Genomic DNA, 19,494 nt, shown 5'->3' with positions numbered 1-19,494 from the left:
TTGACTCCAATACAAGGGAATATCGTATGTCCGGGCAATGTTGCTGATGAGAGATCTGTATTGGGTTTTCGCGAAGTATTGTCACCGTGCTACCGGCTTTGTTCGCCAAGAGTGGACAATATTTCGTGTGGCCTGTCTGTAAATTTTTCCTTCTCTCTCTGAGGCTTGCATCCCCTTATTCAGATCCTAAGCGCTTTAGTGTCAGGTCACATAACCTGAGCCGGCCGGTGTGGCCGTGCGGTTCTAGGCGCTTCAGTCTGGAACCGCGTGACCGCAACGGTCGCAGGTTCGAATCCTGCCCTGGGCATGGATGTGTGTGATGTCCTTAGGTTAGTTAGGTTTAAGTAGTTCTAAGTTCTAGGGGACTGATGACCACAGATGTTAAGACCCATTGTGCTCAGAGCCATTTCAACCATTTGAACATAACCTGAGAGGTGAAATAATACTGTTTCGCTTCGGCTCGAAAGATGGTGTGCGTACGTAAAGGCAGTCATTCGTGTGTTGTCTACAGATATGTAGAAGCAGGCAAACGACACAATCGTGAACTTCACAGATGTGATATGTACATCCACGATTAGAGCCATGGGGCACAGAAAGCAAGACAGAAACCTGAAACAGGACATTCTCACTGCAGCCGTGGTAGCGGAAGACTGCAGTAGTGAATCATAACTTTTTTCTCTACAGTCGTTCTTAAGACTTCTAAACTTTTTAAAGCTTCATCACATGTTTTTCTGTGTTTATGGGTAGCAACTTGGCAACTGTCTTTTTATTATTATTATTATTATTATTATTCTGGTCTCTGTATACTTAACTGCCCGCCCCCGGTAGGTGAGTGGTCAGCGTGAGAGAATGTCAATCCTAAGGGCCCGGGTTCGATTCCCGACTGGGTCGGAGATTTTCTCCGCTCAGGGACTGGGTGTTGTGTTGTCCTAATCATCATCATTTCATCCCCATCGACGGGCAAGTCGCCGCAGTGGCGTCAAATCGAAAGACTTGCACCAGGCGAGCGGTCTACCCGACGGGAGGCCCCAGTCAAACGACATTTACATTTTTTTGCATACTTTACTTTTTACATCACATAACTCTGGGTTTAGATTATCGCAATTATGAAATTCTTAGTTCTGCCAGGGTACTAGTGAACCACAATAAAATATTGACATAAACATTACATTGTTATTTGAAGCTATTTTTAAAAAGTTCAAGGGTTGCGTTGTTATCGCCTGGTAGTAAGAGGCATATCGATGAGAAGTACACTTTCAAATGGTCATTCAGACTTCTGTATAAATCACCAGTAGCATGAGTTTGTATAATGGAGTTCCATGCCTGTTGCACTTGGTCTGTTCAATAAAGGGACGGTTAATGCTGTTTGTGGATGAAACTGGAGTCGTCATCCGATGACGTCCCAGGTGTGCTCGATTAGAGACAGGTCTGGTGATCGACACCCTATGGAGCATGCTGGGTAACAACAGCGGTTATGTGGGACAGCGTTATCCTGCTGGAAAATACCGCATATAATGCAGCACGACAGGTCAAATTACCAGAGTGACGTACAAACTTGCAGTCAGGATGCGTGGGATAACCACAAGAGTGTTCCTGCTGTCATAGGAAATCGTATCCCAGACCAGAACGCCGGGTGTGGGTGCAGCGTGTTTAATACGCAGACAGTTTGGTTGCAGGCCATCGATGGCCTTCTCCTACTCAACACATGGCCGTCACTGGCACCGAGGAACAACAGGTTTCATCAGGAAACACAACAGATCTCCACCCTCGGAGTCCGGTCTCATCGTGGCCGTACATTCTCGCGACGACCGCTGCCACCGATCATTTACAGCGCCTTGCACTCCTGCAAAGTCTTTCTGCAATATCGAGGAAGGAACGTCTTGCTTCTCGTAGCCCTATTACACGACGTCGTTCACACTCAGTGAGGTGGTGATAATGGCGTATTTGTCGCCTCAAAGGCTTTCTTGACTAACATCAACTCACCACGTCCAATCTCAAAGGTAACTAACGATTATGACCGTTACAGCGTGTATTTCAAGCAAACCTGATTTGAATCCTTATAGTGGCGCTGTTAACGCCACTCTCATGCGATTGGCGCGAAATGAGAATAGACATCTTTTATGTGTAGAAACACGCCTACCATCTGTCGTTTATGCCGTACAACTTCTTCTTGGTCATGCGATTTTTTTTTCCGGCAGTGTATATTGAAAATTGTGATTCCGCATTCTGTGAAAAGGTATGTATCCAGCGTCAGTTCACGATTTACAGTCTCGGAAGCAGATCGTTTATTTTAAAAAACCGCAACCACAAACCCCGATTTCTCTTTTTCTTGTTAAGTTTTTTCCTCGTGGCATGCAAATGCAAGAGAGTAGCGTTAACTTCCATTACATTGCTTTCATCCATGTCGCAGCCTTGGTGAGATCCTTGTGAACATTTATGACCCGGAAGTGTACGGCTGCAAACAGTGCGTGGAACGTTGCCGAAAGTGTGGCTGAAGTTCGTGTTGCCAGGAATATGTCCCCTGGAAACGTACCTTAACGCGATGAGCCCAACGTTACAAGATAGGGAGATCTACTAGACCCGTAGTAAATGTGGATTGACAACCATTGAAATCAGGCTCATCAGCCTAAGCACTGTTTTCAGGCGATTTTCCACACCTCTGATAATGGGATGCCCACTAGTTCCTCAAAAATGGTCAGGCTGTCCTCTATTCCAAGCTTTGAACTGATTTACCCAGCAGCTCCCCGTCGTGTCCTCACAAATACAACACACGAATAGTTAATATACGAAGATATACAGAGCGAAGTTTTGTGGGATGCGTAGATCGACGTCTTACGCCATATTCCTCCCATTACGTTATGTTCACGCTGTAAATGGAGAGATGGTATTCCAGTCAAATTAAAGACTAAACTGTCGAGCCAGAACATAAGGCTAGGTAACTCGGTGGAGAAAAGATACAAATATTTCGTGCACATGTCCTGTAGTGCCATGTGGCACTGGCCGCGTCTGTCATTTGTCATGCGATCACGGCTCAAAAATGGCTCTGAGCACTATGGGACTCAACTGCTGTGGTCATAAGTCCCCTAGAACTTAGAACTACTTAAACCGAACTAACCTAAGGACAGCACACAACACCCAGCCATCACGAGGCAGAGAAAATCCCTGACCCCGCCGGGAATCGAACCCGGGAACCCGGGCGTGGGAAGCGAGAACGCTACCGCACGACCACGAGATGCGGGCTGCGATCACGGAAGAGAACGGTTATGGCAACGTTTGTTGTGAGCTAGAGACCCAGTGAAATGCTTCACAGACGCTGTTGGAACCCAGCTCAGTAACCTGCGGTAGTACATGCTAAGCAGCCATTACTTTTCTCACGAAATAAGCATAGTGTTGTGAATAGCCTATTCTGTGTATCACAATGACACAGTATTTTATACGAAAACACAAAAAATTAAAACTAAGACTGCATTTCGCTTGGACGACGGTGAAAATTGTGATAAAAGTAGCCAATTGATAGCAATTCCTTGTATCAACACCCATACTTAGTTAACAAAAAACGAAATACACGGCCAACAATGGAAGCAGTAAATCAGTATAATGTTTGTAAGCATTGTTAGCATTATCACCCTGACCATGGAGAACGACGGGCGCTGCAACTGTTCCCGCTTTCCGTGAATCTACAACAAGGGACACGGAAGGCGGCAGGATTAAATTAGACACGTGTGGATTCGCCCACATGAGCGCCCGGGTGAAATACGGGACCCTAGTGGGAGATAGTCGACGGTATACACGCTCACCCTCCGAGGGAGTGGTCCGGGACGGGGTGAGAGGAGACGGGGGAAGTTGCAGCAAGGCAAACCAGGCTCAGGGGAGTTCAGTAGGCCAGTTGCAAGCTCTGCCGCAATGAAATGTCGGTGACTCCGTGTCAACAGTTTTTAACGTTAGACTCGTTCGTTTGCAGGGTTCGGTACTGAAGGGGAGGGGGAGAAATGCGGCAACCCCTACATTTAACATGACATAGATGCCTAGAATTTTGATAATACTAAAAGTAAAATATATGGAACGTTGTAATACAGGTTGGGCACAAAGCAAAGCTGGCCTGCAAAATATTTCATGCGCCTTGAGGTAGGCAACCAAACTTACTTCAACCACACCCAGTACAGCTGATGTAAGTTGGGCTGTGTTTCAGCCGTTTCCACCTACGTTTGGAAAGTCAGTCTTTCCTCTAACTCTACACAGTAGAAAGTTTTTCCTTTCGCTGTATTCCCTGTGGTTTGGCAATTCTGTCTGTGCTCTCACGAAATGCGTCCTGTTTGTTGTTGACCGCGGGCACCGCCAGGCCCTGAGTGTCCGCCTCTGCGTGGCTGGGCGAGACCATCCACGAAAAGGCGCTCATCCATGTAAGCAACTGAAATAACTAAAATAAAAAACCTTTTAATATAACACGTTTTTAAAACGGACTAGGATGTATAAAACAATTTAGCTTGGCCTCATGTAGATTCCTAACTCCATACAGTCTGCCCTAAACATTTGTGCCTGTGGATTTTTAATACCTGTGACAATATTTGTTAAATTTGAAACGAAAAACATGGGACGTATGTCATAGATAATAGTAAGGAGTGTAGAGAGTAACTGTCCTTGAGAACAGTCGACAGAACAGTTCATATCATTTGCAGTACAATAAAACTGTTAGCGACTTAGATGAAGTATTCGTGCATTAGATGTCTATTGCATGCACCCCACGTTTTCCGTTTTAAATTTTACAAGTACTGTCAGAGGCCCTAGCTATTAAAAATTCATAAGCACAAATTTTGTCTATCTGTATCGATCAGACATCTGTATGGGGCTAGGAGAGATTATTTTATACTTTTCAGTCCGTATTAAGAAGCGTTATTTTAAAAAGATTTTTGTATTAAATTACTATTTTATTGCGTTTTAGTCTTGTATGTGTGAAATTTTTCGGTCGACTTCAAACATTTTGATTAAATGGCAATAGATGCGATGGTAAATTTCAGGTTTATTTCACTTTCTGTCCACCTGAGTCAAGTAATGTACTGCTATCTCTATATCTCGCGAAAAAAATTATAGAAAATCGAGCTCACACGGAGGCTGCCCAGCAACCGTCCTTTCCGCGAAATATTTGCTACTGGAACAGAAAGAAGGAGAAACAGTAATGGTACACAAAGTATACTCCGCCACACACTACACACGAAAGTGAGTTAGTACTTCATTCTCGTCCGGTTCTGAAATATGCTGGAAGTTTCAAGTGTGTAGCTCACGAGAAAGTTAGTTTGAAATCAATTACAAAATTTGCACCTACCGGACAAACAGAGAAGAAAGCGTCGTAATAAAGACTTGTTAAAATATCCCACGTTACACATGGCTTGTAATTTCTAGCATTCCTTCCCCCTTTCGATACTCTTCATACTCCGAAAATCAGCAGGGAGAACATAGACTTCCCCTGATCATAAAAATGTATTTCTAAGCTACTGTACGAGATACAGCTAAGCGGTTTGTAGTACATGGTAACTTAACTCATTAAGTTTCTTGCGCATAGGCATCCACATGTGCTCCGTTTGTTGCCTGTAGAACGTCTGGGCGGTATCGAATTTTTCTCCATGTCTTTACCAATACCTCTCCGGTCACAACCTCTATAGCAACTCGCATTTGTACCGTAAGAATTTCTGCATTAGACACTGGCCAACTGTACACTTAATAGAATGAGATTTTCACTCTGCAGCGGAGTGTGCGCTGATATGAAACTTCCTGGCAAATTAAAACTGTGTGCCGGACCGAGACTAGAACTCGGGACCTTTGCCTATCGCGGGCAAGTGCTCTACCAACTGAGCTACCCAAGCACGACTCACGCCCCGTCCTCACAGCTTTACTTCTGCCAGTACCTCGTCTCCTACCTTCCAAACTTTACAGAAGCTCTCCTGCGAACCTTGCAGAACTAGCACTCCTGAAAGAAAGGATTTTCGGAGGCATGGCTTAGCCACAGCCTGGGGGATGTTTCTAGAATGAAATTTTCACTCTACAGCTGAGTGTGCGCTGATATGAAACTTCCTGGCAAATTAAAACTGTGTGCCGGACTGAGACTCGAACTCGGGACCTTTGCCTATCGCGGGCAAGTGCTCTACCAACTGAGCAACCCAAGCACGACTCATAGCTTTACTTCTGCCATTATCTCGTCTCCTACCTTCCAAACTTTACAGAAGCTCTCCTGCTCTTTTTTGTACACTTCATGTTTAAAGTACGCCACAAAAAATGTCAGAAGGTATGTGTCTGGAGAATATGGTTGCCATTATGCTGGATCATCCCTACCGATTCATCTGGGAGAAAAGATTTCATCCAAGAACTGGCTAACAAATAACTGTAAGTGTGGCGGTGCACCATGTTCTTGAAACAGTACTCATGGTTGAATATCCTCTAACCGAGGGGTCAGAGCACATGTGGAAGTGTATCCACAAAACCTCATGACTTAACCTATCATCTGCAGAAGAAAAGCATGGATAAGTGGAAGTGTATCCATGAAAAACTTCATGAATTAAACTACCATTTGCAAAAAAAAAAAAAAAAAAAAAAAAAAAAAAAAAAAAAAAAAAAACCACTCTACCTGTATAAAACGTAGTTCCTTAGAAATGAATTTTTGTAATCATGCAAAGACTTTAAGCCCAACCTGTGTGTAAATATACCAAGGCTTATAAGAAAATGTTCTTTGCAAGGTGGGAGGGCAGTGTCATAATCCCCATGATTTCCCCCACCTCTCCCCACATCCATGTATCCGTGCCTGTTCGCAAGGCCGTTTTCAGGCCATTATTTTGCATGAACATACAAACAGAATTCTAGTGTACTTTTGTTTTTTTTTAAATAGTGCCAGAAATCTTGAATTTTTATCAGGTTGTATAGGGTGGTGTATGGTAGAAAATCCAGGATGGTCTTTTGCACAATTCTGATAGCTCCTTGATTTACACAGAAGTGAAAGATTTACAAACTATGTAGTATTTGGCCTTATTAGCAGTTTGGAAACAAGGGAAACTGCAGGCAAAAGTTCATAATGAAAAGCAGTCTCTCCTACAAGCTCTGATATTGAGTAGTAGCAGCTTTGAATCGTCTAGTGTCTCATCCTCTTCTTGGTCATCGTCTGCCATTTTGGGCAGATAAACGATTAACGAAAAGAAAACGTATTATTTCTAATAATGTAAGAAAGAAACTACGCCCTGTGTGCAGTTTCTACGCGAGCTGAATGATTCATCCCACCATAATAATCTTCATTTTTCAGATTCTGTTTTACCGCGTTTACACCACGATTTATTTAAGGCATATCCTGCAGCACTATACGCACCTGAAGGAATAAAATGAGATAATTGCTCCGCCAGATGAAGCAATGTATATGGTTACCTGTGTTACGAATGACTTCCTTGCAATTTAGAACGCCGCCTACTTCCGTCAGAGTGACCGAGCGGTTCTAGGCGCTACAGTCTGCAAGCACGCGACCGCAACGTCGCAGGTTCGAATCCTGCCTCGGGCATGGATGTGTGTGATGTCCTTAGGTTAGTTAGGTTTAAGTAGTTCTAAGTTCTAGGGGACTGATGACCTCAGAAGTTAAGTCCCATAGCGCTCAGAGCCATTTGAGCCATTTGAACTTCCGTCAGACACAGTAATATAGGGAAATGGTCAACATTTCGTGTTCATTCACCAGTTATGAATAGAGCAGGTATGCAAATACTTCACTCCTTCCACTTCATACACTGAGACTGTTGCATTTATCATCTTTGACAATAAGTAGCGTATGTGCAGCAACTGCGCTGGTGGTAGACATACGCTCCCCTGTCTCGCTACGTCACGCCCACTTTGTAACTCCGTGATGTTGGGAGGGAATTCCTGAAGCAAGATCACCAGTAATTTTTCCCAGCTCCTTTCCTGATACGGACGGGTGCTAAGCCTTTTTTTTATAATCCTAGCGCACGTGGTGCTTAAGAACGCATATAATAAGGGAAGGTAATTTGGGAGCGGCCGAATGAAAGTGTTCGTCTGTATAATGTACTGGACGGTCGTGTCCCAGATCGTGGAGCGAGCGCACGCCACACTGCGCCACACGCTAATTTCGTGTACTCCGACTCCAAATTTCGGTGTCGCGTTTCTTTCACCAATGCTATACATTCCAGTAAAGATGTCCGCACCTAACGGCATCCCCATTCCAGCGATATGAGCGATGGCAAGGAATTAAAGGGAAATGAGCATGTGGAAAATTTTTTCCTTCATTTCTTTTTCTCGCTGTAACCCATGTTTAACTCGGTAGCAGCAGCACTACTTGGAGTGGCTACAGCAATTTCTAGAGCTCGTAGATATTCCGCCCGTTATATGTATCAATAATATCAATAACCACACTTCATCCAGGAAAGAAGTAGTTGGTTCAAATGGTTCAAATGGCTCTGAGCACTATGGGACTCAACATCTTAGGTCATAAGTCCCCTAAAACTTAGAACTACTTAAACCTAACTAACCTAAGGACATCACACACACCCATGCCCGAGGCAGGATTCGAACCTGCGACCGTAGCAGTCCCGCGGTTCCGGACTGCAGCGCCAGAACCGCTAGACCACCGCGGCCGGCAAAGAAGTAGTTCTTGACCTCGCAGTATGTATAGCAAACATCACTCCCAGCCATAAAACGTATTAATACGATACCTGTTAAGACTGTTCGTGTAAACATTCTGCAATTTCGCAGTCTTCCACACACATTACTTATTTATTTTGTATGTAGTTTCTGGACGAATGGAAAATTCTAATGGTGGTATGCCTTTTAGCTTCAATAAATCGAGTAATTTTGGACCTGTAATTTCTGTTTTAATCTGCAAATGTATCTGCATGCGCGACTGAGGTAGTGATTGCGACGAATGGGGTAGGCGCGAGGTCCGGAGATTGCCGGCTCGACTTCCTGAGGGAGCCGAAATTTCCTCCATCAGATCACCACTACTTCCTGGATTAAATTTTAAATCATGCTGCACACACACTGCTTCGGAGGGATGAGACGCTGTCGAGTGTGAACAAGAGCTCTCCTATTAGTCAGAGGTCCATCTCTTGAGGTATCCTAGTCATTTACGACAAACGATTCTAAGAAAGTATACTCTAATCTACATAAACTGAAATGAAATCAGTCATATTCCATACTTAATTATTCGCTTGTATCATAGGTCATGCACATGAAGTAACATTTTGAACTTTTTGACAAGCAATGGATTACACACACACACACACACACAGAGAGAGAGAGAGAGAGAGAGAGAGAGAGAGTGTGTGTGTGAGAGAGAGAGAGAGAGAGAGAGAGTATTTATTGAAGCAACACTTGCTCTGTTAAGCACGTAAACTGGGTCTCACTCAGTAGTGTAGAACACACACATAGAAAAACACACACACACAAACAACACATAGAGTTCCAATGGGAAACACACTGTCGATTTTTTTAGTACGCATTTATTTTCCTTCTTCGCGTTCATGCAATTGTTTGTATCAAATTTCTTGCAACCACGAACATTTTTACAATAGCAGCGGTACCCAGAACTTAAAACTTGAATGAGCAGTACACTGAAAAAATTTGTATGAGCTGACAAAAATTAGAATTTTCGTGTAAGATAAGTGACCGAGGACGTTGGGTATAGTAGCTGTATAAGTATGTATACTGTACAGCGTATGTCAAGTAACCTGGAAATGTTTTAAGGCGTTGAAAATAAGATATCAGCAAGTAATAGTGTGCAACGGAGAGAGTAATTTTGCAGTACATTTAAAACTCGTGTATACTGAAACCGCCTTGGATACTTTAAATGGAACAATATACAATAGTTTGTGGAAACGAAGCTAGAGTGGTGTAACGCATGTCACTGTTAACAGTGAAATATCCGGCGGTTCCTCTAAAGTTGAGCTTCACGTTTGACAGCTTTTTTGCAGCTATTTAACACGGATTAAACTGCCAGCGGACGATTTAAATTTCTTAAAGTGTTATTATTAAAATATTCTCTTTGCGCACGTTCCACAAGTACGTCACGCTTTTCACGAAATACTGAATGCCAGTAAAAAACAAGCCCACAGACATACTTTGGAAAATATAGTGCGTTCAATAAGGCGGTTGGTAAAAACAAAAGGTCTAAGCGATAAATTATTCTCCCTCCCCATTTTTTGTACTGTCACTTGACGAGAACTCCGGGGTAAACATGCTATGCGTTTCCAACTTGTTGCATTTCAAACGTTCTTCTTCACATACTGACAGCTTTTGAAAGTCTCGATGGGACGTTTTTGTAATAAATTTCGTTATAGGAAGAAAATAAAAGTAGATAAGTTGGATTAAAACGCTAAGATGCGAACTGCAGTACAATCATGCGTTAAAGTGGGAAAGATTTGAAACGGAGACCAGGGAATGATGTGCTGATCCACCCGTGTCAACAAAGACTCGGATTTGGTTTGAGCTTGCAACAGCGATAAATTAACTGACAAATAAAATACAAGGAATATTACAGAATTATATACTTGTTCCACGACACGTTTCGGAAACATTAGACTACTCCCTCGTATTCAGGTGGACACCGTGCCTATATTACTAAACCGCAGGTGACGCTGATTTTGTGTTGATTCTGCTCCGTGTTTCGCTTTCGATGCATAATGTCAGTAGAAACATTACAATGCTTATGGTGACTCTAACAGAGTTTGCGTGAATTGCTTTAAGTAAACAAGTAATATCATGCACAATGAATGCGTATACCAATTGTCAGGAATATTAATTATGTGCTGTAATATCCGGAGTGACGTTATGTAACAATAACGCGACACATCTAAGAAACAACAAAGACTCAAGTTTACCTACGTGTCAGCAATCTGTAAAACCTTCCATCCAAAGATGTGACAGTAAGAACTTGGAAATGTGTCATAGCAGTGACTACTTAGCGTGTGTAATTTCATACACGTTATGACAACAGCTAACAGCAAGTCGAAACGGATTAAAACGTGCTCGATCACTCTATAAGTGTTTACCAGTACAAATAACTTTTTCAAATTGTTTTATGTTCAACATTGAGGAGTAAGGTAAGTAATAGTGGAGGAGGTATAGGTGGGCAGCAGGTTTCTCAATGAATTATATTAATAGTATACTTTTTAAAGAGGCAATGATGTGTAATCAGGATCCAGACCCTGGAAATACCTTTTAGCACACTCTTAACAATAGCAACGCAGTTTCAAATAATGTGTACTGCCAACCTTATGATCACCCCAAAAAATATAAAAGATGTAGATTTCTTTAATTGTTGTTGACCTTCACACTAATTATACTTTTTGGATAGATATTGATGCGTAAGTATTGTCTTGAATCTGAAAACACTGAATACGATCTTCACTGAGACTTAAATTTTTGGATTAAGTTTAAGAGAAAAATTTAAAAAATGGTTAAAATGGCTCTGAGCACTATGGGACTTAACATCTGTGGTCATCACTCCCCTAGAACTTAGAACTACTTAACTAACCTAAGGACATCACACACATCCATGCCCGAGGCAGGATTCGAACCTGCGACCGTAGCAGTCCCGCGGTTCCGGACTGAGCGCCTAGAACCGCGAGACCACCGCGGCCGGCAAAAATTTAAAACATATATGGACTCCAGTAGAGGATTTCATTAACAACAATAAATACATTTTTTTTTTCAAAATTTTAAAATTTAAAGAAATTAACTAGATCACAGTATTTTCAAAAGGTGGGTGCAAAGCCCCCTCCCCCCTCCCTGGTTTGTATTGAGAAGTTAAGCTGATGAGAAATTTAAATTGAAGAGCGAACGGCGCTCGTAGTGGGAGAAGTGGGCTATCGCGGGGGATGCCACAACTGCCTTATAAGCGTACCAAGAATAAGTTTCCCGTGTATCAGGGTAGTGGAGCCTGCGTTGATTGTGTTGTTTGTGCCGTGCGCCTTCCTTCCAGTAGCAGCTTTAGCTACTAATAACTTTATTCCGTGTAGTATTATTGTGTTTGGCGAAAAGGCGTGACTGAGCATTATAAAGCCATTGTTTTAAAAGGTGCGTCGCCTAAGGGCCTGTATAACGTCGTTAATCAGCTTGTGGATGCCCCTTGTGACATAACTGGGTAGAGACAGACAAACTACACTGTCAGGCAGTGACAGTCTATGAGGCGTCTGTCGGTTTTGTAGTTTATGCCTATGAGACGTAAATACCAGGCTTAGAGCACCCGCTACAACAGGATGTCTTGGTTCGTTGGAATGGGTTATAAAGTCCGTGGCAAAAAAAATTCCTTCCGTCTAGTTCTCTGCATCGGGAATCCCGCCAGACAGCAATCCAGTTTCGCTACCGAGGTGCGTGACAGCTTAGGCGGCGGGCCAGATGGCGCGCGAGACCCACCTTGGAAGGAGTATCCCGCGGCGAACAGCGGGTGTATGTTGATGGTGCCGGCCATGGTGCGGGCGCGTCGCGCCGGGCTGCGTGACGAGCCGAGCCGAGGCGTGCGTGCGCTGCGTGCGGCCGCCGCACGAGGTCTGAGCAGCCGGCGGGTGGGAGGGAGGGGCGGCCGCCGGCGCCCGCATTGGCGGTGCCGGTCGCGGGGGGCAGGGCCGCCGCGCGCCCCGCCCACCGCACGCCCGGTCTGACGTCACGGGGCACGCGCCGCTCAGCGGCACGCGACCGCCTGAGTCACAGCGGGCGGAAATAATCGAGGTGCGGCGCGGATATGTCTTCACGAATGAGGCACCCGTAGCGCATTCACTGAGGTTACCGTACTCTATCACACGTCCTGTGCGGAACCAAGGCCGTTTCCCAGCTGTGTGTCCATGGTTATTGAGCTTCATCCACATCTGAACTGTGGTGTCCGTTCTAGCGCGCACTCGGCAAATAGTCACAAATGGTGCTTCTCGTCAATGCACATTTTGGATGATGCTTCCGTTCCTGACACATGTGAAGAGGAAAATCTGCATCTACGTCTACATTTATACTCTTAAGCCAGTTTACAGTGGTTCGCGTTGGAGTAGTCTGCTGTCACTTTCCCCATTGCCCCAGTCGCGAGTAGTGCCGCACAAAGAGTATTACTCAACATTTTCGTTCGAGGGATTGCACTGCTGCAAAAATCAAAAACAAAATTGGATGAAGTTCACACAGGACTCTGCAGCAACATTCAAGGCCGTTTCCTTTTGGAATAATGAATTTAAATGTCATGGGACAAGCACCGACGACGAAGCGCGTTCCAGCCGTCCACTTGAGGTCGTCACAAAGGAAGCTATTGACAAAATCCGTGATACAGTATGCAAGACCGCCAAATAAAAATTCGTGAGATCGCTGAAACTGTAGGTATCTGAGGGAGTGCAATATATTTAGCAAAGAGAAGGCTTTTAACAAACTGTGTGCGAGGCTGGTGCCACGACTGCTCACAGTCGACCAAAAGCGCATCCGGCAGAAAATTTCTACACAATCCATTGCCAATTTATGACAGGTGATGAAACTTAGATCCATCATTACAGAGCAAAGTCTAAACGGCTGTAAAAACCAATGGACAAAGGCTGGTCTAAGTGCACTGAAGAAGGCAAAGGCCGTTTCTCCCGCTGATAGCCACTGGATTTTGGCATTCCCAAGGAATATTCATCATAGATTACTTGCAAAAAGGAGACCTGTAACTGTCTCCTACGACGAGGGTTGGAATTTTAATAGTGGCAACTCTTTTTTTACAGCTCGTACAAAATAGAGACGTGTCTCGAAGGTTTACTGACCTTCAGAGTAGTCACCAGCATTGTGTATAACCCGTTGCCAGCGAGGTGGAAGTCGTAGGGTATTCTTAGCAGTGCCCGTTGTGTTAACAGTTCGAGCGGCGCGGTCTATTGCCCGACGAATTAGTAGCAGTTCTGAAGGGAATGCGATGAAATGTTTCCTTCAGTTTAGAAATCGTGTTGAACTCACGGGGAAGTGCAGTAGGTGGTATAGCACTTAGCAGCCCCATCAGTCAAACAAATCGGTAACAGTTTGCACTCTACGAGCTTGACCCTTGTTCTGCAAAATGATGGTCAAGTCCTGCAAAAAGTGTCATCATTTCTGTCTCTATGCTGTTCATTTTTGGAACACAACGTACGACCAGCTTAGAGACAGAAGTGATGACACTTTCTGCAGAACCTGACCATCATTTTGCAGAACAAGGCTCAAGCACGTAGAATGCAAACTGTTACTGATTTGTTTGACTGATGGGACCGCTAAGTGCTACACCACCTACTGCACTACCCTGACTTAAGCCCTCGTGAGTTCAACTCGATTTCGCTTGCTGAGAGTATCCTACGACTTCCAAATCGCTGGCAACGGGTTATGCACAATGGTGGTGACAACTTTGAAGGTCAGTAAAACTTTGAAACACGTATCTATTTTGTACGAGCTGTAAATAATAGTTGCCACTATTAAAGTTCCAACCCTCGTACGTTTCACTGTTGGATCGTTTGAAGCTTCTGTTGGCTGAAGAAAGACAAGGCTGGCGCCACAAAAAGTGCCCTTGCACGAGGGTAATGCACCACACTACACATCAGCGATAAGAATGGCAAAAGTGCAACAACTGGGCGTTGAATTAGTTCCTGATCCACCCTGTTCACCAAGCGACTTCTTCCTGTTCCCAAACTTGAAACTTTGGACAGCTGGGAAGAAATTTTCATCAAACGAGGAAGTGACAGTTTCCGTCAACGAATATTTTGCAGCTTTTGACAGATCCTATTTTTACGATGGGATGAAAAAACTGGAGGATAGGTAGACCAAGTGTATGTCTCTCAAAGGAGACTATGTCGAGAAGGAAGGTGAGTTGTTTACGGAAGAAACTTTTTCTCTCCTTTTTACCACACTTATCAAACCGCCCTCGTACACTAAGAAGATAGGATGAAGTAACACCGAAAAGAGTGCGCGAAGTGACCGACATAGGTTAACGTTTCTACCCATTTGGTTGTGAACAGCAGTTTTTCTGTCACATGAATCTGCAACAAATTGTGGCTGACAACAGAGGAGACGAGTTACGTATATCACGCGGTCTCTGGCAAAGTCTTCAATAGATTCTGGCTGTTGCAGATACGTGGCAAACTCAAAAATGGTTAAAATGGCTCTGAGCACTATGGGACTTAACAACTCAGGTCATCAGTCCCCTAGAACTTAGTACTACTTAAACCTAACTAACCTAAAGACACCACACACAGCCATGCCGGAGGCAGCATTCGAACCTGCGACCGTAGCGATCGCGCGGTTCCAGACTGTAGCGCCTAGAACCGCTCGGCCACCCCGGCCGGCGAAACAATATCAGGCGGCTGCAACAGACCGTTTTCAATCGGATAGTTTTTTATTGGGCCAAATATAGCAGAACACTTACGGTTTTAAATAAAATTAATTATTTAATTAATTCAAAATGATCACAAAAGGATACAATGACGGGTGATAGATTTAGAAGTCAATCTGTATTATTATGAGTGATGTAGGTAAGCAACTAACACTTGTTGGGGTAAACAGATTAAAGATAAGACCGGAAGAAATAAGGAGGAATTACATTAGAAAGTTAAAATATATTGTTTAAACAAAGATATTGTAAAATGTATTAGTGAGATAACAAATATCATGTAAACGGCTTACCTTACATGTCTCTTCCCTCCGTTCGTACAGACCTCGGAAGGCCTTATGGTACTTAACGACCGCCGCGTCGTACTCTGCCGATAGGCGTCACTGGATGCGGATATAGAGGGGCATGGGGCATATTTTCAGCACTCCGCTCTCCCAGCCCCTGTCAGTTTTCGCGACCGGAGTCGCTACTCCTCGATCAAGTAACTCCTCACAACCGTTGAGCGCACTCCTCTTGCCAACAGCGCTCGGTAGACCAAGTGCTAACCAAGCGCGACAGAGCTTAACTTTGTAAGTAGGCTGTTTAGGTTTTTATGTTGGTAACGTCACCTAGCGCTCTGTATCAAAATCACTGGCTGTGCTGCGTGCAGTCTTTGGCTGGTTGGCATTGTTGTTGGAATATTCGCCATTGTAGTGTTGGGCAGTTGGCTGTTAACAGCGTGTAGCGTTGCTTAGTTGGAGGTGAGCCGCCAGCAGTAGTGGATGTGGGGAGAGAGATGCCGGAGTTTTGAGAGCGGATGATCTGGACGTGCGTCCATCAGAGACACTAAACTTGTAAGACTGGATGTCATGAACTGGTATATATATATATATATATATATATATATATATATATAATGACTTTTGAACACTATTAAGGTAAATACATTGTTTGTTGTCTAAAAAAAAAATAAAAGAGAACAAACAATGTATTTACCTCAATAATGTTCCAAAGTCGTTATATACAGGGTGTTACAAAAAGTACGGCCAAACTTTCAGGAAACATTCCTCACACACAAAGAAAGAAAATATGTTATGTGGACATATGTCCGGAAACGCTTACTTTCCATGTTACAGCTCATTTTATTACTTCTCTTCAAATCACATTAATCATGGAATGGAAACACACAGCAACAGAACGTACCAGCGTGACTTCAAACACTTTGTTACAGGAAATGTTCAAAATGTCCTCCGTTAGCGAGGATACATGTATCCACCCTCCGTCGCATGGAATCCCTGATGCGCTGATGCAGCCCTGGAGAATGGGGTATTGTATGACAGCCGTCCACAATACGAGCACGAAGAGTCTCTACATTTGGTAACGGGGTTGCGTAAACAAGAGCTTTCAAATGCCCCCATAAATGAAAGTCAAGAGGGTTGAGGTCAGGAGAGCGTGGAGGCCATGGAATTGGTCCGCCTCTACCAATCCATCGGTCACCGAATCTGGTTGGTTGTTTTGGGGAAGGAGACCAGACAGCGTGGTCATCGGTCTCATCGGAGTAGGGAAGGATTGGGAAGGAAGTCGGCCGTGCCCTTTCAGAGGAACCATCCCGGCATTTGCCTGGAGTGATTTAGGGAAATCACGGAAAACCTAAATCAGGATGGTCGGACGCGGGATTGAACCGTCGTCCTCCCGACTCATAATCTTTGCACACAGGGCAACCCTGACATTTCTTCCATAGAACCTTACGGTTCCATTTCAGACAGTCAGTCCCCCTTGCAAGAGTACTTGTCATCCTCGGAACACCGAATCTGTTGTTGAGAAGCGTACGAACACTTCGACCGAAATGTGCAGGAGCTCCATCGTGCATGAACCACATGTTGTGTCGTACTTGTAAAGGCATATGTTCTAGCAGCACAGGTAGAGTATCCCGTATGAAATCATGATAACGTGCTCCATTGAGCGTACATACTGACGAAACTAAAATTAGATCTAACATGGAAATTAAGCGTTTCCGGACACATGTCCACGTAACATCTTTTCTTTATTTGTGTGGGAGGAATGTTTCCTGAAAGTTTGGTCGTGCCTTTTTGCAATATATATATGTTAATGATATCCAATATTACAAAATTACTCTTTCTGATGGACACAAGTCCAGATCATCCGCTCTCAAAACTCCGCCATCTCTCTCCCCACATCCACTACTGCTGGCGGCTGACCTCCAACTGCGCAACGCTACACGCTGTTAACAGCCAACTGCCCAACACTACCATGGCGAATATTCCAACAATAATGCCAACCAGCCACAGCCTGCACACAGCACAGTCAGTGATTTTCATACAGAGCGCTAGGTGACGTTACCAACATAAAAACCTAAACAGCCTACTTACAACGGAAACCGGTGTACCACTGAGACAAGGCCGTTGGCCCTTACCTGACATCAGACGACTGAAAAATCACTGAAAATGCTGATGGTATACATTAGAACTAGTTTGACCACTTTTCGGCGGCAGTAGTACAGTTCAGGGCGAAAGGTATGCCATTGCAACTTTTTCCGTCTGGCCTTTTTCCATCAAAGAAACTTCACACGGCTTATGCATTAGTGATGTACCTTCTGAATTAACGTGTCCTCTAGTATAATGAATTAAACGTATTACTGCCCAACGGTACTGACGACCGCCGCGTCATCCTCAGACAACACGCGTCATTGGACACGGATACGGAGGGGTATGTGGTCAGCACACAGTTCTCCCGACCGTTGTCAGCTGTCGCGACCAGAGATGTACTTCTCAGTCAAGTAGTTCCTCAATTTGCCTCACAAGGGCTGAGTGCACCCCGCTTGCCAATAGCACACGGCAGACCAACTGACGTTTAACTCTAGACGATAAATACGGAAAAAAGCCTCTTTTAATGGAAGTGTCTTATTTTTATGGTTTGTAATTTGCTGAATCCTAATACGATAGGTAAAAGGGCATTATACCTCATCATTTTTTACGGTTGACACTTGATATTTAAAAATACATCTTTAGCGGTTTTAATTCTGTGTGGTTCATACGCTATTTCAATTAATAATATGAAGTCGAAATTTCGGTGGCATTGGCTGTAGTGGTATGTAACTTAACTACCATGACAAGCTATCATGTTGTTTATTGTTATGAGAAGGGAAAGGAAATGGGTTGTTTGTTTGACTTAACATTCTAAATATATTATTTGGTTTCAACTTTGGGTGGAAAACGACTGCGAGAGAGAGGCTTGAATATAGTTCTAAGTAGTGTTTACTCAGCCCTTACAGAGGAAAAAGTACCCGTGTTATATTTCTTATATAGTCCTATACAGTCGACATGCAGAAATACCGCAGTTTAAGAAATTGGGCTGTTTGATGAGGCACAAGATTCAGTTTCTGAACAGTCATCTTTATAATATTTTCTCTGAAAATAAGGATGATGTTAGTGAGGAACACTGTGAGTACTTTCATCAGGATGGAAATGTGGTAGGAAAACGGTATTAGGGCCTCTGGAATACCAACATGTTCGGAAACTGCTGCTGGTCACTTGAGCGAGGTGTGCAATAGACAATTTACCGGACAAAAAGCTGTACCTGATGCCTCAAGGAGAAGAGAGAGAAAGAAATATAAACCAACCGACACACAGTTGCTAATAAAGAGGTTTTCATGTCTTCACTCCGGCAAAATCCGTCCACTTGCTCGTGTAGCTCAGCGCACTGTCCGCTAGACTGCGAAGTATGCAGATGCTTCACATCTGGATTGAATCTCCACGGCGGGTTGAAAATCGTTAGTCTCATAAACGTGAGGGCGGTTTTTAGGCGGCTTGTCACGCGCTTTTAGGCAACTGCTGGGCTGATCCCCAATCTCTGCATCAGAGAATCCGAAATATAATTAAAAGACGATAACACAGACAAAAACGTTTACACGGTTAACAGGCAGTTGTTGCAACGACTACCCTCACTAAACTGAAGACCGCAGCGACAGGGAGAGCATCCGGGCACAAATTTAAAACAATATAAATAGATATGAGGATGATCAAGTGTAATCGAAACTAGTCACAATAAAAAAAGTGATGAAAAAATTGCAACTGAGACTGAAAAATAAACGTTGTAAAACAAATATGCCTAATCGCCGAAAACACCAGAGCCCTTACAGTGGGTTACACATTAGGAAAGAGAGATTT

At 43.9% G+C, this 19,494-nt stretch overlaps 1 protein-coding gene across 1 annotated transcript in view; it reads right to left on the bottom strand.

Annotated features, from left to right (window-relative positions):
- The window catches only part of LOC126234672 (protein gooseberry-neuro-like), a 433,892-nt gene extending 421,414 nt beyond the window's left edge, over positions 1–12,478 (bottom strand). Inside the window, exon 1 of the mRNA XM_049943412.1 lies at positions 12,391–12,478. Coding sequence (XP_049799369.1) covers positions 12,391–12,445 — 55 coding nt within the window. The 5' untranslated portion in view covers positions 12,446–12,478. The remainder of the gene's footprint in view (positions 1–12,390) is intronic.
- Between the last annotated feature and the right edge of the window lie 7,016 nt (positions 12,479–19,494).

Source organism: Schistocerca nitens, chromosome 2 (genome assembly GCF_023898315.1).
Source record: "Schistocerca nitens isolate TAMUIC-IGC-003100 chromosome 2, iqSchNite1.1, whole genome shotgun sequence".
NCBI lineage: Eukaryota > Metazoa > Arthropoda > Insecta > Orthoptera > Acrididae > Schistocerca > Schistocerca nitens.
This window is presented reverse-complemented; position numbering and strand designations above follow the sequence as displayed.